The sequence below is a fragment of the Anolis sagrei genome, chromosome 6 (genome assembly GCF_037176765.1).
Source record: "Anolis sagrei isolate rAnoSag1 chromosome 6, rAnoSag1.mat, whole genome shotgun sequence".
NCBI classification, from domain to species: domain Eukaryota; kingdom Metazoa; phylum Chordata; class Lepidosauria; order Squamata; family Dactyloidae; genus Anolis; species Anolis sagrei.
Window position 1 is genome coordinate 104614552 of NC_090026.1, and position 26622 is coordinate 104641173.

The 26622-nt window shown below is 37.5% G+C and overlaps 2 protein-coding genes across 5 annotated transcripts in view; one reads left to right on the forward strand and one right to left on the reverse strand.

Moving 5' to 3' along the window:
- The first annotated feature begins 60 nt into the window (after positions 1 to 60).
- On the forward strand, positions 61 to 16529 carry SLC25A40 (solute carrier family 25 member 40). Of its 2 annotated transcripts, none has more exons than XM_060782321.2 (11): positions 61 to 165; positions 3854 to 3974; positions 5439 to 5498; positions 6166 to 6272; positions 7040 to 7107; positions 7905 to 8029; positions 9381 to 9554; positions 10296 to 10405; positions 12941 to 13022; positions 13614 to 13691; positions 16224 to 16529. In XM_060782321.2, the coding sequence occupies exons 2-11, from the start codon at positions 3878 to 3880 to the stop codon at positions 16340 to 16342; spliced, it is 1020 nt and encodes a 339-aa protein (XP_060638304.2). In that variant the 5' UTR covers positions 61 to 165; positions 3854 to 3877; the 3' UTR covers positions 16343 to 16529. The 2 variants fall into 2 exon arrangements, with proteins under 2 accessions (XP_060638304.2, XP_067326415.1); XM_067470314.1 differs by lacking the exon at positions 61 to 165 and adding an exon at positions 179 to 327.
- Positions 16530 to 18232: 1703 nt separating this feature from the next.
- The window catches only part of RUNDC3B (RUN domain containing 3B), a 34105-nt gene continuing 25715 nt past the window's right edge, over positions 18233 to 26622 (reverse strand). For 2 of the 3 annotated variants that reach the window (XM_060782319.2, XM_060782318.2), the window contains exons 9-11: positions 25862 to 26008; positions 22396 to 22517; positions 18233 to 20349 (exon numbers count right to left, since the gene is read on the reverse strand). In XM_060782319.2, coding sequence (XP_060638302.2) covers positions 20204 to 20349; positions 22396 to 22517; positions 25862 to 26008 — 415 coding nt within the window. In that variant the 3' untranslated portion in view covers positions 18233 to 20203. The remainder of the gene's footprint in view (positions 20350 to 22395; positions 22518 to 25861; positions 26009 to 26622) is intronic. The other variant, XM_060782320.2, reaches the window with a different exon arrangement.

Consider the following 26622-nt stretch of genomic DNA (forward strand, 5'->3'; position numbering starts at 1 on the left):
CGCTCGGGCTGGGCCTACCAGCAGCCTCCGAGGCGGGGCCTGGCGCTCTGGTTGGGCTGAATTCAAGGCCCAGGAGGAGGAGGAGGAGGAGGGCGGCGAGGAAGAGGAGGAGCCTCGCCTCTCAGAGGCCTCCTCGCCCGGCTCCTCTCCCTCTCAGTTGCCCAGGTAACCCTTCTCTTGGCCGCCCCTGAAGTGGAGGAATCCCTCATATCCAAAATGCTCCAGTAATGTTTGGGACTTGGGATACACTTGGGATGTTGGCATGTTTACCTGTATATGAGCATATACAGCAGGCCTTGGCAAACTTGGGCCCTCCCACAATGCCTGGTGTGTATGGTGCCCATGAAAGATTAATTTTATTGATTTATTTACTTTATTTGTATACCGCAGTTTCTCAGCTCATAGGCGACTCAACGCGGTTAACAACAAGAGCAAAAATTCAGTGCTAACAACATAGGTAAAGGTAAAGGTAGTCCCCTGACATTAAGTCCAGTCATGTCTGACTCTGGGGTGTGGTGCTCATCTCCATTTCTAAGCCGTTGTCCGTAGACACCTCCAAGGTCATGTGGCCGGCATGACTGCATGGAGCGCCATTACCTTCCCGCCGGAGCGGTACCTATTGATCTACTTACATTTGCATGTTTTCGAACTGCTAGGTTGGCAGAAGCTAGGGCTGACAGCGGAAGCTCACGCCGCTCCCCGGAATCGAACCTGCGACCTTTCGATCAACAAGCTCAGCAGCTCAGTGCTTTAACCCACTGCGTCACCGGGGGCTCTAACAACATACACTATTTAAAAACAATTAACACCGTAGTATACTAAATGATTAACATCAATAAACAACACATTAACATCTCGTAACTAGAATCGTGATCCAACTCGTCATCCGTAATTCCGTTTTCCTATATTCATTGCACTGCTTCTCCGAACGCCTGTTCAAATAGCCAGGTTTTCAGTTTTCTTCGAAACACCATTAACGAGGGGGCTGATCTAATGTCCATGGGAAGGGCGTTCCACAGCCGAGGGGCCACCACTGAGAAGGCCCTGTCCCTCGTCCCCGCCAAACGTGCCTGTGATGCAGGCGGGATCGAGAGCAGGGCCTCCCCAGAGGATCTTAAAGTCCTGGTGGGTTCATAGGCAGAGATACATAATGAATGTATTGTTTACACTTGGGTTTCATCTCCAAGGTTATATGTAGCATAGATATGCTAATGTGTGTGTGTGTGATGTCTATAAAATATTTATTTATTTATTTACAACTTTTATATTCCGCCCTTCTCACCCCGCAGGGGACTCAGGGCGGATTACAGTGTACACATATATGGCAAACATTCAATGCCAATTTTTGACATACAAACATATACAGACATACACAGAGTAGTAGCAGTAGTAATTTTATTGATTAGCCATTAGGCTATATCACAATAAGAAACAGAACAACAAGGCCTGACAAGACCTGATCACACTCCACGTAGAAAGTTAAAATAAGACACTTATAATAATACAGTAAATACATATGATAAGACATGATAAAACTGATCAAGCTGAGTATATACATCATATTTCATTATCACCCCTACAATTTACCCCAATCAGCCCTACATATGTGGTTCTCAGACGTATTGTTTTGCCTAAGTACAGAGCTGTTTTATATGTTATTTCTGGGTCTTGGCCACACATAAAATATGTTGTTCTGATGTGAGAATCCCAATACATTGTCCGTTTGATATATGGACCAAGGTGGAAGTCTCTCACCTTTTGATACAATTTGCAATCAAAAAATATGTGTGCTATATCCTCAATTTCAGGTGTCCCGCAGATACAACTTCGTTCATTATAAGGGATGCTGTTAAATCTCCTGTATCTAACCATTGTCTCGAGCTGATCAAATCTGGCTCGAGTGATGTTTTGGTATTTGCATTTTTAGGTAGTTAGCAGTTTGAAAGGTACGTTTATATTGACTCAGACATACACAGAGGCTATTTAACTTTTTTTCTGGCCGCCAGGGGAGCTGTCGCTTTCATCGTCCATCTGCGACGCTGATGAAGCACTTCCGCATTCCCTGCATGCTTCCCCGCTGGAATGCTTTGCTGGAGTCTTCTTTATGGCCTCATAAATCAGTTAATTTAGCCTCCCCACACTTTAAGGTGGTACCTAATTTTCCTACTTGACAGATGCAACTGTCTTTCGAGTTGCAAAGGTCGACAACAGGCTACACACAATTGGTTGGAAACCCACTCCAACCCGGGCTGGCTTCGAACTCATGACCTTTTGGTCAGAGTGATCTTAATGCAGCTGACACTCAGCCAGCTGTGCCACAATCCCGGTCTAGTATTTAGACCTGAATGTATAATTAACACTTGAGTTTCATCTCCAAGGTTTTGTATAGCATATATATGGCAATGTATCTATATGTGTGTATGGTGTCTATGAAAGATAGATTTATGTAATATTTAGACCTGAATGTATTGTTTACACTTGAGTTTCATCTCCAAGGATGGATAGATAGATAGATAGATAGATAGATAATATCTATATGGCAATGTATCTGTGTGTGGTGTCTATGAAAGATACATTAATGTAGTATTTAGACCTGGATCTCATTTCAAGGTATCTCACAAGATATATATCTGGCCTGGGCAAACTTGGGCCCTCCAGGTGTTCTGGACTTTCAACACCCACAATGCCTGGTGTGTATGGTGTCTATCAGAGATAAATGAATGTATTGTTTATACTTGGACTTCATCTCTCTCTCTCTCTCTCTCTCTCTCTCTATATATATATATATATCGCTATGTATCTATGTGTAGGTCCCCTGGCGGCACAGTAGGTTAAACCACTGCACTGCTGAACTTGCTAACCGAAAGGTCAGAGGTTCGAATCCGGAGAGCAGGGTGAGCTTCAGCTATTAGGCCCAGTTTCTGCCAACCTAGCAGTTCAAAACATGCAAATTTGAGTAGATCAATAGGTACCACTCTGGCAGGAAGGTAACAGCACTTCATGCAGTCATGCAGGCCACATGAGCTTGGAAGCATCTACGGACAACACTGGCTCTTCAGCTTAGAAATGGAGATGAGCTCCAGGCCCCAAAGTTGGACACGACTAGACTTAATGTCAAGGGCAAACTTTTCACTACAGCCAGGAAATCAGTAGGAGAGCAGTGGCCAATCTCAATAAAATAAAAGGACAGACTGTATTCTCTATCTCTTGATATTATGGGATACGCTTGATTTTTCTTGGGCCGTTTTTATACACAATGAGAATAATCATTAGGTTGAGAAAGTAACTCATATTCAGATGTTTCAGAGAGAACTTTTCCTTTCAAATTCACCTAAATGAGTGATAAACCATTTAGGTGGGGAGTGTACAGACACATATGTGTGTATATTTATTTATTTATTTTCAGTATTTCTATCCCACCCTTCTCAACTCCCGAGGGGGGATTCAGGGCGGCTTACAAATGGCTTATGTGTATGTATACATAGATTCCAAGTTAATCAGCACTTAAGGAGTATTGGCAGATGCCTAATAAATGTAGTTTCTGGTTGTCTGAGAGTTACTGTTAAAATAAACCTAATTAATACTGTACCCCATACTATATCACACCAAAAACTCTGTATTGACTTGTTAATATTGAAGTACCGTAATTGAATGCAAAGAGAGAAACCTAACTAATTTAACACAGCTTCACTGTTCTATAAAAAAGCTTTGTGAATGCAGTATGCAAATTTTGTGAAATGGTAGCCAGTAAACTTTTGCTGGTTGCTTGATAATTTCATTTGCTTGAATTCCAATTAATAGAGTCTACACAAACACACACACACATATATATATATTGATTTTTTTTAATCAGGTTATGCTTCTCAAGGAATAAATTATGGGTTCTGAAGAGAAAGAAGATGGATTATACAGCATTACAACGTCTCAGCAAGCAGTCTGTTCTTGTTGTGGTGCTCTTATTACTTCAGTTTTGGGTAAGAAAAGACAATTGAGGTCACTTAGCACACTGTTAATATGTCAGTGTTATTTTTAACAGGCATATTCTAAAAATGAGATAATGATCCTATTATAGGCATGTCCCACTGGGTTCAGTAGAGCTTTCTCTCCAGCAAATGTGTTTAGGATTGTAACCCAGTAGTCACAAATAGATATTGAGATACTCCTCACTGGAAGGGTAAGATGGCCACGGAAATCTGAAAATATCCCGTGAAGCCAGTGCTAAGACAGCAGCCAAAAAGGGACAAGTAATGGAAGATACAACAACTGGAAGCCACAGTGTCCCTTATTAGGAAAGAAAATACAAACTGGACACCAAATAATACAAACATTGAATTAGCCTGATTTTTTAAACACCAGGAAGTGTGATGAGCAATAATCTGTAGTTTGCAGAGATTTGCAAAATGCCTTTTAATCCATCCCCTGTGGGGATTTTCACTTTGTGCATTGTTAATAATGGTGAATCCTCTTTAAGTCAAATGAAAAATAAAAACCTCTCATGATTCAAGATTAGAAACAAATAGGTTGGAAACTATATTTGTGCCTTACTCCATTTGTATTCTGATTCCTAGCAAATATAATTGTACTTTCATAATAAATCCAAAGCCTATTACATCGAGACTCACGGCATTAGAGAAGGACTTTGTAGGCCATCTCTTCTAATCCCCTACTTAGTATAGGAAATCCTGAATGGAACATACCCAGCAAGCTTAACAACCTTGAGCAAGGGATAGTCTTTCTTCCAAGTCCCATTCTCAAAATATTTGTACAATCAAGAGGCATCTCAGGTTCCACTAACATTTATTCCCCTATACTTAAAGCCCATTCTATCTGGGCACCACAATTTAAGGGAGATGTTGACAAGCTGGAATGTGTCCAGAGGAGTGTGACTAAAATGATCAAGGGTCTGGAGAACAAGCCCTATGAGGAGCAGCTTAAAGAGCTGGGCATGTTTAGCCTGCAGAAGAGAAGGCTGGAAGGAGACATTATGAGGGCCACGTATAAAATATGAGAGGAGAAGTCATAGGGAGGAGGGAGCAAGCTTCTTTTCTGCTGCCCTGGCTCCAAACTACAGGAAAGGAGATTCCACCTGAACATTAGGAATAACTTCCTAACTGTGAGAGCTGTTCAGCAGTGGAACTCTCTGCCCTGGAGTGTGGTGGAGGCTCCTTTTTTGAAGGCTTTTAGACAGAGGCTGGATGGCCATCTGTCAGGGGTGCTTTGAATACCATTTTCCTGCTTTTTGGTAGGAGGTTGGACTGGATGGCCCACGAGGTCTCTTCCAACTCTGTGATTCTATATGATTCTAATTTTACCTTCTGGAGCACAAATGAACACATTATTATGTGTGTTGTTTTTTAAAACTTTTGCTCTTGAAACCATTGACCACATTTAGAGTGTTTAGAATGTTTTCCATTTGATGGTTTGTTTGTTTGCCTTAGTGACACCCCTAGATGTTGTCAAAGTTCGGATGCAAGTCCAGATGAATCCGTCTCTCAAAGGTAAATCTATAGCTCTACATTTGTGGTATGGGAAGGAGGAAGATGCTTGTTCTTCCATGTGTTTTGGTAATATATGTCAGTGTTAGTATGAGGGGAAGGATGGGAGCTTTACTGCACTCGAGTCTATGAGCAGTGAAATGTGATATTGAGTTAATAGCTTTTAAAACCATTAATAGTAACAATTTATCTATGGTGCAGTGGGTTAAACCACTGAGCTGCTGAACTTGCTGACCGAAAGGTTGCCGGTTGAAATCCGGGGAGTGGGGTGAGCTTCTGCTGTTAGCCCCAGCCTCTGCCAACCTAGCAGTTCGAAAACATGCAAATGTGATTAGATCAATAGGTACTGCTCCGGCTGGAAGGTAACGGTGCTCCATGCAGACATGCCAGCCACATAACCTTGGAGGTGTCTACGGACAACGCCGGCTCTTCGACTTAGAAATGGAAATGAGCACCAACCCCGAGAATCAGACACAACTGGACTTAATGTCAGGGATAACCTCTACCTATCTAGTTTTGCATTTGTAATATTGTTAATTTAGAAGGAAAAGACACACGTTTTAAAGAGCTTAAAGTGACAAAAATAAATAAGAAATTACACTTTATTCCAGGTTTCTTCCACTCATCTTTAAAAGAATCACAGTTTATTTTTCACCTTTTTTTAAAACAGGAAAGTCATTTTTAGATTCTGATGGCTTGACCGATCATGTTTATCTCTATGAAAACGGAAGTGGCAAAACTTGGCAAAGGACAGCTGGCCGTTTTAATGGCATGATGGTAAGGAGAAAAGCATATCCAATCCAAAGAATATTGGCCCTTAAAACTCAACAAACTATTGCCCAGTTTTTATTTTAAAATGCTGTTATGTAAATTCAGAGTGGTTTTTATTTCACAATAATGAGAATCATAATTTAAGTCCCCTTACATTTTTTAAATATTTCCTCTTTTCAAAGGAGCAAATCATAAAACTTCTTATGATAAAAGTGGACTTATGCACAAGGGAATAAGAGCAAGAAACAAGTGCACAATTAGCCAATAGTACATTTCCGACCAACTAAAATTCCACAACAATTCCACCAACCACTTAATTGCGCTAAATTGTTCCAAGAACGAGAAGAGACAGAAATAGAGAAATGTTATAGTCAGGAACATTGAAGTTAAACCCATTTCCAAAATGGATATTGGATACTAGATTAGTCTCTGGTAGTCATGTAAGCATCAGATTTAACCTAGCAATGTATTTTACATGAAGGGGCAACAATGAGTATCATTTTTGAAAACACCAAGATTCTTTACCTTTCATGTCACTATGCTAGTGACTGTGTAATACTTATGATTCATTTAGTACGTCACCTTTAAAGGAGAAGGATTTCATTTTAAGGCCTTTGTATATTTTTTTAGAAGATTATAGTATTTTTGTGTGAAATTTTATTGCAGAGTAATCTTTTGTGCAGTTTTTAAACTATCACCTTATATCTTCCAGACCACTGGATTAGATTTATAGGAATGGATAACTTCTTCTGTTTGCATGTCTGGCCTTTCAGGATGCTTTTGTGAAAATTGTTCAAAGAGAGGGGGTGAAATCACTGTGGAGTGGATTGCCTCCATCATTGTAAGTGCATAGATTTCAGGCTATTACTATAAAACCTTTTTATTCAGGCAGACTTTTAAAGATGAAGGTGTCTAAAATCTAGTCAGGGAGTGCTGTGGTTTTTAACTCGTTTTGATGGATTTTAACTTAATTTTGTAATGCTGCTTGTGTTTAATTCTATTTTAGTGTTTGAATTTTTGTATATATTAAATCATATATTAATATTTTTATGTTAAGCCGCTTCAAGTCCTCTTCGGAGAGCTTGTCGCCATAGGTTATTGTTCACTGTTTTTAACTGTTGTTTTTTATGTCATATGTTTTTAGACAGGGATTGGAGAAAATGAATCTTATATAACACTGTAATATGTAATATTCTAAAAGAGGCCTGTGAGTAGCTAGTACCTGAGAATCATGTCTTCATACACACCCTTTCCAGAGCTGAAAAAAGTTTCTCTTCTGGCTATCCTATACTGACTTGTCAGACAAATAGTGTTGGGTGCTTGGAATTTCCAAAGTACTCATGTTCAAATTAGTTATAGTAGTGCTCATTTTCTAAGGGATTTCAAAAAGTATTAGATAGGAAAAGGTGCAGAGCAGGGTTATATTAGGCTTGTTTTTGCATAAACTATCTTAGTGAATGCCATAGCACACATGCAAATTTCCCATATTCAGATTCACAGTCATGAAGTTATGTGTGGAGAATTGCATTGTCATTATCATTGAGCTACGGCCAACTGGAGTTGCTTCGATGCACTGGTGTTTTAATCGTTTAATTAATTGGGTGACAACACTATTAAATCCTTCTACTTTTATTTTAGAGCAGTTTCAGTTCCAACAACAGTAATTTATTTTACCTGCTATGATCAACTACGTGAAGCTTTCATTTCTAAATTAGGAGAAGATAATGGCTATATTTCACTTGCTGCAGGTGGCATAGCTAGATGTGAGTCATAATCTCTAAGAGCATGTATTCTGTTTAGCATTTTAGTAAGAAATGTATTTTATTTATGTATTCAATTCATGTTCTGTGTTTCTCCCAATATGGGACCCGGATGGCCCCAAGAACTCAACCACCTCGATTGGGGTCATGTACGTAAAATATTATGGTTTTTTTTCCTACTTATTATATCTAAACAAAAATTTAACCAGGCGAAGGTGGTACCCCTTTTTGGTACTTTCACAATGATTTTGGTACCCCTTTTTGGTACTTTAACAATGATTCAGAAATCAACAGAACTTCTGGTGCAAGTGACTACATCAAGCATAGGCAAACTTGCCCCCCCCCCAGCTGTTTTGGACCAACTCCCACAATTCCTAACAGCCTATTGGCTGTTACGAATTGTGAGAGTTGAAGTCCAAAACACCTGGAAGGCCCAAATTTTCACATGCCTGGACTACACTCTCTTTGGTCCCCACAAATTATTTTGAAACTGACACAATAAATCGCTCCTGGCACAATAAATAAAATTTTAAAAATTGAAACTGATTGAAACTAGACCTGTTAGAAAGCAGGAATGAAAAGATGGAAATATTTATCATAGGAAGATAAGGGGTTCACGGAGAGATAAGACAGTTCCTTTTCTCATCCACTACAGAAAAAAAGGCAGTATAATATTAAATACAATCCTCAACTATGTGCTGCTGTGGTTTGAATAGTTTGCTTGTTCCATAGCTACTTATCTCTTTGAACATTTTGGCTGATCCCTTTTGGGTTGTTCAGTTCCAGATTATTGTGTCTTTTCTATGACTTTTCTTTTGGCTGTTTGGTGCATCTGGTCTGTGGAGCTTACTTTTCCACACTAAGGGAGCTCCCAACGAACCTTATTGCTTTTTTTTTTTTACCCCTTTGGAGTGAGAGTGGAAGAGGAACCAATCCAGATTATTCATTGCCATTGCAGAATCCATTACATCACTGTCAGTAGGAATAAAATGCGTGAAGGTGGAAGATTATATTTTTCTTCACAAATCTAAGATGAATTGGAAATGCAAAAAGGAAGTTTTTTTCCCTTAAAAGGGTCACATTTAATACTGATGATGATATTTTAATCTGTATTAGAAGTTGCCTTTTGATATCTTGACTTATTACGTGATTAGAACTTTGTTACCCTTGGGTAAAAACTATCTATACATAAAGTTAAATCCTGTGTTTTATAGTAATTTACTGTATTGAAACAAAGATTGATGTGGTCAAAATTTGTAAATCTTCTCTCCGTTCATAAGAATTCTGTTTGTAGAAAATGTACTTTTAACAAATTTGATCATTTTTTATTGTTGTGTATGTGTGTCAATTGTAGTGTTTTCAGCCACTATAATAAGTCCAGTTGAAATGATTAGAACCACAATGCAGTCTCGGCGGTTGAGTTACAAACAATTGCGTGCTTGTATTAGGAATAATGTGGCTCAAAACGGCTGGCGTTCACTCTGGAAAGGATGGGGACCCACTGTTCTCAGAGATGTGCCATTCTCAGGTATGATATGTTTTGAACCAGTGGAAATGCCTATTAGTTATTTATGGATTGACTATTGTATATTTTCTATTGATTAGCCAAGTTGGAATTTAGAAGAGGCGAATACAGAAACACAGCTTAAGACGTTGGTGTGGTCCTTTCCTCTCCTCCATGACTGAAAAATTGAGTGAAGTTCTGAATAAATATTCAAAATAAATTGCTTAAATCCATTTACCACTCTGAATGGAGTAGGTCTGTGGAATCAGTTGGGGCAGTCCCCGAGTTACAAACATTCACCTTACAAATGACTCATAGTTAAGAATGTGGGTGAGACAACAGGAAGTTAGAGAAATCTACCTCTAGTAAGGGAAATGAAATAGTAATCATGGGAAAAATCCAATTATCAGAGGGACAAAAAGTGAGGTGAAATTTTCTGAACATAAACATATACAATAAAACAAATACTACGGAGGTTCCCTTCCCTATGCTATCCAAACCATGTATATATTTGTGTGCGAGAGAGTTAAACTGAAAAATGTACCTGTTTCAACTTACAAACAATTTCAACTTAAGAACAAACCTACAGAACCTATCTTGTTCGTAACTTGGGAACTGCCTGTAATTTTATTCTAGAATAAATATGTCTGCAGCATGATATGTAGCTTTGTGAAAATGTCTCTGTAGGAAATGGATTACTTCTCAGTTATGTTATGGTTGTGATTCTCTGACCGTTGACATATAATATATAACTTGTACTTCTAGCACTCTACTGGTGTAACTATGAATCCTTCAAGAAGATATTGTGTAAGAAATCAGGAATACATGAACCAACGATCCTTATCACCTTCTCATCAGGAGCAGCAGCTGGCTCCGTAAGTTCAATTCAAGTTGCTGATAGTTAATTTAATAAATATTACTTTGCGCAGATGTTTGCCTAAATGTAAATGAAGATACTGAAAGCTGAAGATGTTTGAGAACATTGTTTAACAGTATCTAAGTATACAGCATCTAAGTATACAGTTTAAGCATTTAATAATTCTAATTGGCATGACTAAATGTATTTGCATAACAAAATGTCTTTGGATTAGCTATAATAATCTTGGTTCATATATTATAGCCATATTTAGGTGTTTCTCAACTCATATGTTACAGGACTGTACCAGGTACCTCCATCCATTGCATTGTGTGTACAAATAGTTTTTGCTCTGAAGTGAAATTGCTTCTTCCAGCCATGTAAAGAAGACTTCGGAGGCTGTTATGGTGAATGTTTGGTCTAGGTCCATTGTGCCTTTAAGTTTTCATTAAAATCCTGAAGGGTAGCCATTAGAGATTTCCAGCAGCCAGATTCTTCTTTCAAAATATTGAGGTTGAGCTTAATACTGGTTGGCCCTACTCCATCAGTATTTTGATGGGTCAACAACAACCATAATGCAGTTGGAGAAAAAGGTGATTAGACATAAAATCTTTGAGATGGATGCATCTGACAATTTGCGGACTAGTAAACAGCAGGGTTTCACTACTTGGTATCCCCTACTGAAGAGTGAACAATACTGTCAACAATAATGTCTGTAGCCCTAAGAAAAGCATTTACAGTCCTGTGCTTCCAAATAATGCCATCAGGCTGGCTAGAGGGAAGATATAGAGCAGTAGTTCTCAACCTGTGGGTCCCCAGATGTTTTGGTCTAGAACTCCCAGAAATCCCAGCTAGTTTACTGGCTGCTAGGATTTCTGGGAGTTGAAGGCCAAAACATCTGGGGACCCACAGGTTGAGAACCACTGATATAGAGGGATCCCTCATGCCCAACAACTTTGTATTTGTGGGTTGGGGGAAAAGAGAAGATTGTATACACTGTTATATTGTCCTTTGTATAATAACCCTAGAAAAAAATCTTCTGGGGGCCCTTTTGGAGGAAATGGAAGCATGGCAACTTTCAGCAAATATGTTACTTGTTTGCAGATTATTCCAAAAATATAACATTAAAAGTTGCCACATTTGCAGTCGCAAAAATCCGAGCTAAATTACTCAAGTCCACAGCGGAGGCTAGAAATGGAAATAGAGATAGTTTGGGATGATACAAATCAGATGTTGTTTTTGTTATTATGTAACTGCTACTGTAATTTTCAAGAGCCAGTATATAGAATAAGTTTAAATGTTTATACTGGAAAATGCTTATTGTACTTTTAAAAGTTGTATATTATATTATTTTATATCATGGCCTATGGATGGTACAAAAAACAGTTCATTCTTCCTAAATATAACAATATAGCATCTGAAACAAGGTTTTTTTTTCCTCCTTAAGGTATTCTTTTAAATTGTTGAACTTTTCAAGATTGAAAATTCTAGTTGTTGGAATTTGCAGGGAAGGATTCTTGTTGGCATACACATTTCCACAATTTCACTAGCTCTGTCAACCTTCAGGCCTTTCTTCCCCTTGCCTCATTTTGGAGCCATTTACACATATAAAAAATAAAGGTTGTCCCCTGACATTAAGTCCAGTCATGTCCGACTCTGGGGTGTGGTGCTCATCTCCATTTCTAAGCCAAAGAGCCACCGTTGTCCATAAACACCTCCAAGTTCATGTGGCCAGCATGACTGCATGGAGCGGCATTACCTTCCCGCCGGAGCGGTACCTATTGATCTACTCACATTTGCATGTTTTCAAACTGCTAGGTTGGCAGAAGCTGGGGCTGACAGCAGAAGCTTAGGCCGATCCCTGGATTCGAACCTGCGACCTTTCGGTCAACAAGCTTATCAGCTCAGCGCTTTAACCCACTGTGCTACCAGGGCTCCACATTTACACATATACTACAGATAAATTTTGGGGTTTGTACAGTTGGAACTTTTACCCTAACTATTCACTGTATTAAACCAAAACTGGGTGTCCCCAGAGCACAGAAAACAAGGAAATGACCAAAACCCAAACACAATTGAGCAATAGAAACCTGGCAGGGACCAAGCCTATACTTGTTAAGAGCCTGCCAACGAGGACTCCTCTCCCTTCCCTATTGCTGTACAGAGCCTGCAGTTATACCTTGCACTTACAGAAGAGATGAGAAAAAATTATCTGGTCATTTTAATAATCTACCTCTTCTGTTCCCTACTGGTCAAGTGAAAGAATTAGCTTGCTGGAATATTGTGGCATTCAAAAAGAGAAAATTTCTTCCATAGCCAAGCAGGCATTTGAACCTTGATCTCCAAATTCCTTGTACAACACTCAAACCACAGCACCATGCTGGGTCTTTGATATTGTAATGTTATTGTTAATTAATGTGATTTTAATGGTGTGATGTTATTTTGCCAGTGAGAGCATACCAACACATATTGTAATCCTATATTGAAAGTTTGGTTGCTATCTATTTAAATATGTCTATTGTAACATGTCAAATTTATTTTCCCCTCCTTCTAGATTGCTGCAACATTAACTTTACCTTTTGACGTAGTCAAAACACACAAGCAGACAGAACTTTGGCAATTGGATGTCTTACACTGTAAGTTCTTTGTAATTCAAAAAGTATTTACAATTTGAATATCACCTGCTATAGTATTCAAGAAGACCTTCCTGTAAATCTAAGGTGGCTCTATATGGGCTCTTTATTCCAGAAAGATCCAGAGCAGGCATGGGCAAACTTCAGCCAGTGGGGAATCAAACCCTAGAGTTGTATCCTGATGCTCAAACCACTTGCTGTGATATTCTCAACAAAGACTGCTCTGAAGTATTATTTGAAACTCACAGAATATGGCTGTCTCTATATTTTTAGCTAGTTCTGAAGAAATTGCATATTAGCTACTGTCCAGACTCAACTATGATATATAGTTGTAGGTGCTCAGAACATTACAGTTTCTTGGAATTTCTGCTGATCATCATCATCGGTTTACTATAATATCAAAGTGACATATATACACGTAAATAAATTAAATCAACATGCAGTATAAAATGTTCCAGCAGTTGACTTTGAAAACCCTCTCACATGAAAATAGTGATTTGCAGCAAAACATAGGTATAAGCTAGATATAAATGTAACTGAAATGTAATTGAATAACCACTTCTTTTCACATTTAATGTGTTTTCTTTTACTTAGCATCACAGAAAAGTAGATCAATTTGGGAAGTAATGAAGAGAATTGTTGCTGAAAATGGACTTGCTGGATTGTTTACTGGTAAGGAAGTAAAATATAGGCACATAAATATTGTTTTCATATATTATTTTGTCTACTTTGAATTGCTATCCATGATTTAAAGAGGCCTTTTAAAAAGATGGGGCAATGAGCCCTGGATGGAACAGAGAAGCAATTAAAATATTCTTTGTGCCAATTTCAGAAGCAGTAGTTAGGTGATTATTGTCAGCTTGCCTGTTGACCCATCTTTTTATATATTTTTTCCATCTTGTCTCATCAGCTAACAGTATGGCAAGTGACTCCCTGGACTTCCTTAATAGCTCCTTCTACTTCACCATTTTCTCTTGAAGTTCTTCAGTATCTTATCACTTCACTATGATTTCTTACTTCAGTTGTCTCTTCTATTTCCTCAGGATGGGCACTACCTTAATCTTTTACCCTATATATCAGACCTGCACAATCTGTGGCCCTCCAGGTGTTTTGAAGTTTAGCTCCCAGAATTCCTGACCACTGGACAACCTGGCTAGGACTTCTGATAGTTTGAGTTCCAAACACCTGGAGGGCCAGTGCAGCCTGCCCTATATCTTTGTTGGCTTCCTTTGTAATGTTGTCAGATATTGGTAATACTTTGAAGTAGAAAATGTGCCATGAGAATGATTAAAATAATGCTAAGGAACCAGTGAGGGGCAACTCAAAAGTAAAGCTCAGTTAACTGCACATCATTCAACCTTTGAACTTTTGTATGAATGTCATTAAGAAAAATATTTGTTTTGTCAAGTGAAAGTAATTCTAAGGGGCTGGTTGAGGTTCACTGCAGTAGCAGTTGGACAACTGGACTGATCTACAGGAAAAGGATGCTGATCATGAAGTCTGATCTACAAAATCTTCAGCTGAAAGACTGAAGAAAACAGGAAAGTAAAATAGATATTAGTAATCGATCAGGTGCAAGAGGCAACATGGTGCAGTGGTTTGAGTGTTGAAACAATGACACTGGTAAACCATGGTTTGAATTTCTATTCAGCCATTGAAACTCACTGGATGATCTTGTCATACTCTGTCTCATGGGAAGGCAAGAGTAAACAGCCTTAGAACAATTTCTGCCCAGTGATAGGGTTGGTTGCCTTAGTGTTACCATAAGTCAGAAATTACTTGAAGGCAAACAGTGGTAATAACAAAAGATCAGATAGAAACAGTCAGTACCTGCAGTGCAGAACAGCTTAACTATTAAAATTCAGCTGCTTCATCAGTTTGCTGTGCTGTCTGTGGGGACCTTTCTTTTTTCCTTCAGGGCTTTGACCTGCCCAACCATTTATTCTTTTATGGTCTCAAAGCCTCTCCTCAAACTTTATACTTCTTGTGGGACAAAAGTTTCTCTGGCTAGTGGTCACTCCCAGTTTATTTTGTCTTGGTGAAGGACACATCATATAGCAGAGTTCCATCTGCTTGCAGATTCATATTCAAAGCTCTGCATAAGTTTCCCATGTTAAATTACAATTGGGAGGGACATCTTCAGTAACAGACCAAGTAACTTCTATAAAATGTTCTATTCTTCCTCTACATCAGTGGCTAAGCTTGTAACTGTGAAGAAAGTCTGTAAATCATCTATCTCTGCCTCCCAAAGTTGGTCAACACCCATGTCAGACTCTAGCGTGGTACTTGATGCCAACGGATATAACTTCAGCTCTCTCTGCAAGCCGCCATTGTTGACTTCTGCTGTACTAGTAGTATAGTAGTAGAGAATTGATATTTGTTCCACTTGCCTTCAGGCACAAAGTTGGGCTGAGCTATACATGCTCGACATGGGAATAAGCAATGTTTCTCCATTTGATGACTGAACCAAAAAAAGGATGAATACTTTCAAGAATAAAGTCAGAACTCGATCCAAACCTGAAGTCAAAACGTGATCCACATTGCTACTATGACTATTCCTCTCCAATGAGTTTGCCTTCCTCCTTTCATAGATCACCTGCTATACTCATCTTCTTAGCATGATTTGTATCACTACTGTGAACCACATGACTTCTGCTCTCCACATGCTGCGTCCTAAATCATCCAGTCAGGGTCTTATTGCATCTCCACCAGTGCACCATTTTGCTCACCCACTTTTGCCATCTCCATGTTTTGATCAATTCTCTGTCTGTCCATCACTCCTCCACTGGGTTCACTGTCCTCGAATCTAACATCTGTTTCTCTTGCACTTACTTCTCTGGACACTGCAGGAATTTGTTCTAAGTAACATGCATAAGATTCCATTATGTGAACTGTTGTTCAAAGTGTGGACAAGACTTTAAAGAATATAAATTAATTATATAAAACAACTGCTATAATCTGTGAATAAACTATTGCTGGAACAAATTGTACAATTTAGAAGTCTCCAGTAGTGAAATCATTCTCCCATTTTACAATGTACATTATCAGATTAATAACCATAAAATTCATCTGTAATGCATTAGACTCACAATTTAAACTTTTAAATAACAGCTTTCTGATATTCATCATCTTATTCCAGTTATGTAATGTGAACCAATTTTCTTGTACTACTATGTACTTTTAACCTTTTTCCTCTTTCTTTAGGTATTATTCCAAGGCTGACAAAAATTGCTCCTGCTTGTGCCATAATGATAAGTACATATGAATATGGGAAATCTTTCTTTCGTAAGTTAAATAAAAAGAAAAACATGGAGAACCGTTAATGCTGTTTCTGTAGACTGAAAGTGGCAATAATGACAAGAGGGATATACCCTAGTCCATATAAGAAAGTTGCATCTTGAAAGTATAAGCTCTCCATATATCACCCAAGCTCCAGCAATGTCATAAATATCATCTAGTTTTGCAGTTAACAGAGCCCCTAAAAGTTCTGTATTCAAGTAAACAGAACAAATTGGAGAATTTTTCTTTCTGTTGCCATTGTGTTATTCATAGTCCTACATACGGTAACAGAATGTGACAGCATATCCACGTGCACTCTGAAAAATACCTATATAGAATCCAGGTTCAGTACAGCTAAGTGTGTGATAGATTAGTACACACATTGCCTCTAACTATATGTGTGGTTTTACTCAGCCCTACCTGGTGATTCCTAGCACAGGAGTTTCTGAATTCTCTTGATAAAACAGTATGCCCAAGCCATGGTTCGGCATGTATAACAATTGTTTTCCGGATGTAGAAGTTACTTCAGTAATTGTATGAATATTTATCAAGGTAGAAACAAATATGTTAGTAATAAAGGAGTGCTGTTTTTATTATGTTTTTCTGATTTGGAATCAAATATGTGCATTAAAACCTATGAACATATCTGTCTACAGAAGTCAAAGGGAAACAGAATAACAGGGGAGTTGCCATGTCAAGATAGTTGAGGGAGGGGGAAAAAAACAATAAAGCTGTTTGATTCAGTAAACATGAACTCACATGGACTAACAGCTATATCAGAAGCAGAAACATATCCTGAAAATGTGGATAATATCTCAAATATGTAACGAAATAGGCTATCATCTTTAAAAACTGGTGGTATAATAAATTAATCTTTTAGAGTACAACAGGAAGTTCCATGGCTTTACATGTTAGACCAGCGGCAGGATGTCAGTTAATTTGTGCAATAGTTTTTTTCCCCATTACTTTAATAGCAATTATTTAATTCTACTGTGTAACTACATCATAGCCAGCAGAACTATAATCTGAACATTTTGGTCTTTCCTTCTTTCCTTCCTTATGCTTTGCAATTTAGCTAAGAAGTACTAATTTTACTCAGTTTTTTCTTCAGAAAAGTGAAAAAAATGGATGGATGACTCTCAGCCCTTCTTTTTGCATTGATAATACTTCAAATCGCAGAGCAAATTCAAGTATATCTATTATCTAAGTTATCTTTCCATTGGATGTTATTTACCTTTCTCTACTTTTTAGTAGTTCAGGGATGGGTGAGGGCCTTCTAGACCTCTGATTGTAACTTTAAACAGCTCTAGCCAGATTAGGGAAATTGCTACCCAGCATCTGGAGAGCTACATGTTGAACATCTCAAGCTGGGCCACTTTGTTCCAGTTGCAGACAAAGTGTACATTTATCAATCTCCATCTCTTATTTTCTTCTTTTTTTTTCTTCCTCCATTGATTCTCCCATTGTTGAAGCTTAAACCAGGAATGGGCAATTTGTTGCTCTCCAAATGCTGTTGAACTGGAACTTCCAGGATCTCTCGGCATTAGTCATGCTGGTTAGGACTAATGGGTGTTGCAGTTCACAGATTGTTACACTTGGCATGGAATGAACGTTTCAGGCCATAGGCAAATCTACAGCACTGTGTACCTCCTTGTACATGGATTAAAATACAACATTTGCCCCAACTTTAGGAAGACTAATAATAAGCTGAAGGAAAATGAGCTTTTAAAAGAGCAAATGATCTTGAATACTGAGTGATCACTGGTATGAAACTATACCTCAATTCTAGCAGATGTCTAATGTTAAGCTGTATATTTTAAATCTGCATAATTCTGTAGTTCCTTAAATAGTGTGATGCAATGTCTTAGGTGCTTGTTTGTTTTTAATAAACAGGCAATGTAATTGTCATCAGGAAAAAGTACAACTACAGTAGCAATAATACAAAAAATTTAATGCACATGCAGTATTTGATGTAGCAGGGCAATAAGTATTCACAATTTGCTTTATTTTGAATTCTCAAAGTTTAGCAAGGTTTGGAAATCAAGCTAGTAGTTACCTTTTCATGCACAAATATCAAATCACCTGGTTTCACACACACACTCACATTCTAGACTTTACAAATGTTCCCCAAAAGACTTTCATTATAGCTTTGCCAACCTATTAATAACAGGTATAACAAAGTAATCCTCTTAGCCCAAGAAAGTTTTCACATACAGCCTGCTAATATTACTGTACACACTTCTGGAAGCTTACCTGCACAGATTAGTTTTGTTTCTCGTGCTTTTGAATGTTGTTAACATGCATGTTCCAAGTAGCCAGTGTATACATTCTAGCAGAGCAAGAGTGCTGCGTTGTTTCAAAGTTTAAAACAGCACATATTTAACATAGTAAATTACTCAATTTGCATCTTAATCACCCCAATCAAATTTTATAGCAGGTTTACAAGAAACACCTCTATGAAAAAAAATGGTATGTTTTCATACTGTCCATCTCAAATTTAGCTGTATTTTTAAGATTCTCAGATGTTTTTACATACTAGTAAACAAAATGTAAAATTTCTTTGGCACAGTAAAGTATTTCTTTAAAGTCATCAGTTTCAGAGGCCCTATGTGTATCAATGCTTCTGCACAAAATAACCTGGTGATTACTACAGATAACCATTCCCAGTAAGGCTAGGAGCTAGCAGTTTCACTGTAGAGAGAATTGCACTTCAAAAATTAAACTGCAGAACTTGAAACAAATATATGCATTGTTTGCATGTTTTACAATAAAATAAAGTTTACTGTAACTGGACAGGTTGTACCTGTTTGTTTTTTTAACTACAAAGCAAGCAGAAAGAAGTCTGCAAAGTATTTCACAAAAACTTTTACATAAAAATCCATTGTGACATTTTCTGTTTGGAGATATGTGTCTTCCTCAGTAAACACTTCCAACCTCTAACTTAAGATTTAGTTTGAGGTCAGCAATTTGGAAGGCATCTCTGAATTTTCCTTTTAATATTGCAGATGAGTTCACTATAGGCCTCTGCAGGAATAAACTGGGAGCAGGAGTGTGGGTCTGCATGTAATTCTCCACACTGAATGTAAGTTACACAGCCAGCAGCTTCCCAGACCCAACACACTGAGCTTGTGGGTTTGGATAAGGCTCCATAACTGCACTCTGTTGAACACATTTACAGTGCTACTGTGATATGGAACATGGCCCTATTAATAACTTCAGACTTAAATCATGGAAGTCTTAGAAGCAGTTATATGCACAGTGAGCTTTGAAGGCTGGTCTTACACGTGCACTGATACCTCTGCCACCAGTATGCCCCTTTATGCTTGTGGAGGGCTTACATCAAGGTGCTAAATAGGAGTATGATGCTGATGACAACAATAATTCATTGACCCAACAAAAATTAAAACAGCTGTACAGTATAGTGGGAAAATTTATGTAGAACTAATGGTTGCCATTGTTCTAGTTTCATCTTTAAATTCATCATAATAGCACACAATATTTTTGCTTTTTCAGTAAATTCAAACACATCCATTTTCAAGTCATCACTGGCATACCTTAGAAAAGTACAGTAAAGTCCTTTGGACATCAATATGAGTATCAGTAAGTCTTGCACAAAAGACAAATTCCAGGACTTAAAATAATTATGTCCATCCTTGCTTAGGAGATTCTTAATCTTAATTGTACAATACATTCAACAGGAGACTAGATATTATTAAGCAGTCAACAAATGCATACCTAAGAATGTTCCTTTCCAAGATAACTGCAAAAAAACAAAACAAAAACAAAAAAAAGACAGGTAGCATTTTAGTTAAAGCTAAGTTGACTTTCTGTGAGCCTTGACAGTTGATAAATCCAGGCATGCCAACGGAATGCAAACACAAATGGCCTTCTCTGCGTATATCTGCTCAAGAAGGAGTTAGTCCAGGACTTGTCATCTCTGTCGTAGGGCTTGCAAGATATTCACTTGATTTCAAACTTGTTAAAGATTTATAGCTTGCTACTGAAGTCAGAGAACCACAGAGGCCAAGTAATGAAGGGGTGTCTTCTTTTCCTATTTAAAAAATATATATAATTATAGCTCCTTTAAATATGTCTTCTAATGGGGCATTAAAAAAGCAAAGTAACATCACAAATAAAACCCTCACCTGAGTCACTCCTACCACAAGTCAGTGTAATAGATGCTGAAATATGCATGTGAAAATGCAGCTGCTTGCTGCCACCATGCTTTTCCTGCCTAGGTCAGAGTTAGGGGGTCACAGCAGGGCCCTACCTCTGACTTTACTGTAGGAGACATAGTACTTGAAGAAAGCTTTAGATGCCAGAAACTTGGAGAATAATTGAGAAAAGATGCTAAAGATCCTAATACAATGAAGTTTTGTCAGAAATGTGTGAAGAAAGACCCAGCGTAAGGATTTTCTTCTCACTGCTGCAGAAAAGGAATCATGGTAAGTACCAATTTTCTGTTCATAATCAAAATGGCAGGAAGGTATAGGGCAATTCAGATTTATGTACATGTTATCTAATAATCACTGTTAGAATTGAAATTGGTAGGAAGTGAAAGATAAAAAGTTGTTTATAATTCCTTGGATAAAGAGAGTTTAGAAATAATATGTATGATGGCACACCGGGAAGATTAAGGAGAAAACGAAATGTGTCTGGCTATTTTCCCAGTGACCATCGGTATGCCCTAATTACTGTAATTCCCCCAAAATAAAACTCTACAAACAAGATTAAATCCAACAATTGTTTACTGAATAATCAAGGTATAAAAGTACAGTTTGATTATGATGGTGTTAGAACAGTGAAATATAAACTCTGAGGTAACAAACTATAATTTCTATGAGGTAAGTACTCTATAAACTATAAACTCTTAAGGCATGTACTATTTATTCTATATAACATTTACTATAATCTAAAATCTATGGGGCAAGTATATCTGAACTATCTATCTATAAGGCAAATATAAACTATCTATCTATGAAACATGTATTATCTATGAACTATGACAAATATGTGATAAGGATGGCCTGTTCAAATTGCTAGGCCAGACCAGACACTATCTGGCAACTATCTATAAGCTGTGATCAAAAGGAATGGAGTAAGAAGTTCTATCACCAGCCCATTCTGGCTCTGAGTCAGAATGGGCTGCACCAACCGAGCTCGGCCTCTAGGGGGAACCTAAGCTTCTCCCCTAAACTTGTCAAAATGGAACAGTCCAACTGGGAAATAAACAGGCCGAGACTTCACAATATGCATGACAGTAATTACACATTGAGTTTAAGTTTTGGACAGAAAACTGCTAACAAATACCAGGTGCTATAGCCTAAATTTCAAAGGAGGGAACTGGCAAAACCACCTTGTGTAAGAAAATCCCATGAAATCCCATGAAATTCATGGGGTTGCCATAAGTCCACAAACACACAAAAAAATTACATACAATTAATGCAGCTTCCCTGCATTTTGGTATATAAACCATTAAATGAGAGTGGTTTTATTTTCCTGACAAAACTACAGCTTGCATCTCAATTCAGCAGATTTGTTCATGAAACCTCTACACATTGCTTTGAACCTTTACATTATTGCCACCATAGATAAGGATGCCAGAGAGCCACAAGGCCAACACCACTCATTTCCAAGTAGCTTACCTGCAGGAAGCTCTGCTATACAAATGGTCCCAATTGTGTGGTGGTTCCACCACATGAACATTGCTAAATAAGGCAATATATGGGGACAACCTTAGTATTTAGGAAGATTTTAAGAAAACCGGCGATCCTGGGAAAGTTTTTGAAAACCAGGATGTGAATCTGTAAGGTAAGATTAAGCCTCTTGATGGCGGTAATGCCAAAGGCAGATCAGAAAGTCTAGTTCTGATCTAAAAATAATGGAGAGTAGGCAGACTGCACTGCATATAACATTGACTTATAAATCTGCATCTATAATACTTGATGATACTGGTATATCCTTACTATTCAGGTTGGGAGAGTTATAATGACAGATTGTAAGTTAGAAGCAGCATAACTGCACAGCCTCATATATATACAAAAATGGTGATTATGACGTTTTAAATATCAATCAACTTTTAGGCTGGGAACTTTACCTTCACTAAGTGAATTCAGTCCACTCTGTTTTATATCTTCATCTTGTGAATGGCTTGGATCCAGAGATGTTTGAGATAGGCTAACATCAGCTGAGAGCTGGTCCAGGCTGTGAAAGCTCTTTCTGCAAAATCAATGACAGCCAGTTTGATTAATTATCTTCCAAGTATTCAAATGATGCCAGTTATCATTATGACAGTTGCAATTTGTCCTATTTTCTAGAGAACTTTCTCAAAAATATGCTACACCATAAATATAAAGATGGAAATAATGGGGTTAATCTAGGCTTAATCAAAGTTTTCCACGATGTAGTTTTTGGATTCAATTCATAAAGTATAAGAAAAGTTTTTCGTTAAGTAAAATTGCAGAAAGGAACAATAGATGTGAATACACAATTTATGTTATTTAAAACAGAAGATACGCTTGAGAAATTTCAAAATGAAGACTCAGTGATACAAACCCAGAGAGAGGGTGTTACATGTTTACACATCATTTATCTTAAAGTTTTAAGATTTGCTTTTTTTCAAATGTGACTGACAACCAAGAACCCACTTCTGAGGTTTCATACTATTTGAAGTTCAGTTGGTAGCAGAGAAAGGGCCTTTTCAGTGGCAGCTTCCTTTCTGGTATCTTCCTGGTGTTTGGTGTAATATTGGTTTTTAAATATTGTCATGCTTTTAAGCTTTCTGCTCTGTTCAATTCTGGTTTGTATATTGGATTAATGCTTCTTTGATAGGTTAGCTGTTCAAACCCTACTGCATCTCTAATAGTTTAGACTGCATTTCTAATTTATTACATACTGTCTTAAAAGTTTGTATCTCGTGATGCAAGTTATAACCAATAGCCAACTCTGAATGAGAGTATGTCACTTATGAGAATTTCTGAAGTTTTTTTTTCCAAATTCATACCTGAATCTTGTTGTTCCCTGCAGAACTATGAAGTTTGCAGTGTTACTGAGATTATACAAAACTAAACAAAAACGAGTATATTTGTGAATTATTCAAGAACATTTGCTAACCTACCCAGGTTTTTTTAAAAGTATGTGATTCTATAGGTGTGCACAAGAGACATACACAAGAATTTACCATTAAATAATCTGTGTAAAATGTATTTGCTGAAAAGTATATTTGCAGACATACAAGCTATTTCCTAGAAGCAAACTCTCAAGGTCTCCAAGAACAGATGGAATTATTGCTTTCACTACTTCGGAATCTGAAGTTATTCCATGAGGTTTACAGTAACAAAAGTCAGTGCTTTAAGACATCTTCCCAACTACTATGCGTATCAGAACAATACAAGAATAGTATTTTTTAAAAGTCCCTCTCCCCAAAATTCCCAATTCAGCAGTAATAGAAATAGTTAAATAAATAGGATTAAATAACCAAACAAATAAAGCTATTTGCATTCCAAATTATTCATAATTCCATAGTTTGTGAGAGACAAACGTATAAAAATTATAAGCTTTTCATATGCACAGTGCATCCTATTAAATTGGTTATAATAGATCTGTCTCTTGGTGTATCAGCCTTTTGAGAACATCCCCAACATTCAGTACTATAACCCTCAACTCAATGCACTAATAGACCACTAGACTATTTGGCTTGCTTTGTCTTTCTGAATCTTGACAACCCAAGTAGGCTGTTGTTATTCATATAGCGATGCCAATGCAGACTTCTGGAATAAATCCTCCCTCTCTTCTTGACTAGTCCCTTTTTGCCTGTCAAACAATTTGTCTTCTGTTTGCCTTATCCCTTTCTACAAGAACTGTGTACATCAAGGTCTCCTTGACAGGAAAAGTCCAGAGTCTTTTCATAACATGCTGCAGCAAAGTATTCCACATTATAAACCATGCCATTTTTTAAAATCAAAAAGCAGGTTATTAATATCAAATGAAGTAAAGGTACACTACAAAGTACTTCGTGGCAATATTGGCTCTACATATTAAAGTGTTCACACAACTCTAAACCAAACTATGGCCACATAAGAATAAGACTATTCACTTAAGTGTAATTTCCAAGCATATATTACCAAGAGAAAAAAGATAAGAAGACATCTTGAATAAAAGAGTCACTGGGAGAATTGCCTAACAAAGAAGAATATCTGAAAATCTTCCAGGAAACAATGATGGTGAAAGAATATCAGTATATAATTCTGCAGGAAATGACCATTTTATTACTATTGGTTTGTATTAAAACTGGGTTTTGCAAAGCATAAAAAAAGAAGCAATAGAGAGTGAGTGGACACACATACCAGTCATCATCTGACAAAACATAAGTGCTAGTCGGTATTGGCTGGTATGGCAGTTTTTGGGTAAGCAAGTCTGTTTCTCTCCAAACAACTCGTGCAGGTATTAAGTACTTCATAAGTAAGATAAAAAAAGGACAGATATTTGTCTAAATAAGAAGATCCCTACTCCTCCTTTAGAATTGCAGATCAAACATCCTGAAAGACTCACAGTTAAAACCTCTCACAAAATGCAGATAGGGATATATGCATTTACAATTCAGAATGAATGCTGTTTCCTGTGAAAACGTACATTCACTGAAGTGACAAATGCATTTTAATGCAGTTGTAAGGTTACTGAACTATTTCAAGGTATGTATTTCCATCAGGAGCCAAATTTCTGCATAATAAAGCCTTCCGCTTCTAAAGTTCTAAATTACTGCTCAGATTTTTAACTGTCAATATATACTAGGGATTGCTAGGTCCTTTGTAAAATGTATCCCAAAAATTGGAAACAATATAGGCAGCTCCTCTCTAAAACTAGAAATAACACACGTTTAATCTTGTGTAGGTTAAATAAAGACCATAAAGATTACACAAGGGATCATGCACTTTGTGCCTTGTAATGGTTTCTAATCTTCTCTACATTTGTTCAGCAATATAGGATCCTAATTATGTTGGTAGCTGTGAGAAATCAAGCCATGCCATGGGGAGCGGGGGGGGGGGGGGGGGGGCAGGTCAAGTGTACATGACCTAAGGAAACAAGATATATTCAAACACCGATGTATATTAACTGGGCTTTGTGACAACTGCTGTAAGAACCTGTACTTTGTGGCAACTGCCTGTGTATTGTGTGCTATAAAATCTACACTACCACTATGCAAAAAATATTCTTACTACTTTCTAGGTATCTAATTTTTACCTTCCCATGTTTTTGATGCAACCTAAGTTTAATAACTCAAGTACTGGCAAGTAGCGTGGATAATACAAATCTATCTTGTAGGGTTATTTTAAGATTACTAAAAATAAATGAAAAGATTATGCACCTATAAAATTTGTAAACACTTTGTACACGTGCACTTGTGTTTAAGACAAGAATGCTAGTAAATATTAAATGCTTTAATATTTACTCATCTACAGGTTTTCCCCCAAGCCCTTAACACACAATATTCCATATGACAAGATGCAGGGGGGAAAATAAGATATCTGGGATCTTAGGAGCACTGCATAAATATTTCAACTTACTCATCCCATTGCTTATTTTGTTTTCGATAAAGTAGCGTATCCAAGGCAACAGCATTAACATCCAGAACTCCTGGGGAAGGCCACTGATTGGTGAGATGGGTAGTTAATTCTTGTCTTGATCTTAAATCATTATTCTTTAGCACAGTTCTGTGAACACACAGTGAATTTTATGCCATTAGAAGTAATGTCTTCAAGCACAGGAAGAAAATAGGCTTGTACTTGAAAGATTCATCCGCAATCATGTTGTTCTTAAGACACTTTTACCCAGGAGAGACTTCATAGAATTTTAGTACTAATTATTTTTTAAAACCCGAAAACCCACTTTGGAACTGCACTATGGGGTACTTTGACTGATAAAATGATCTTGTTCAGCAAATGAATCATGTAGAAGGAAAAGCAAATAATGGCTAATGTCATGTTTGAATCTCAGTTACCTAGCACTGTACTTTCTCAGCTAATATTTCACACCTCCATAAAACTGGAAGAATATTTCTGTTTCACAAAGCAGAAAATCAAGGTCCTAAGTTCTTCAACAATTCCATTTTCTATATTGGCAAGGCTATAGGAGAACACAAAACAAAGCCCGAGCTTTTCAGATTTTTTTCAGTCATAAGAGATCTCAGTAAAGGCACATGACTCACAGAACAGAGGTCAACAGCTGTGCTGTATCGAAAGTATGGTTTATTTTTATTTCATCCAGGTAAACACAGAAAAAGGACATGATTTAAAATGCTGCTTTCTATCAATTATTTTGTGCAGCA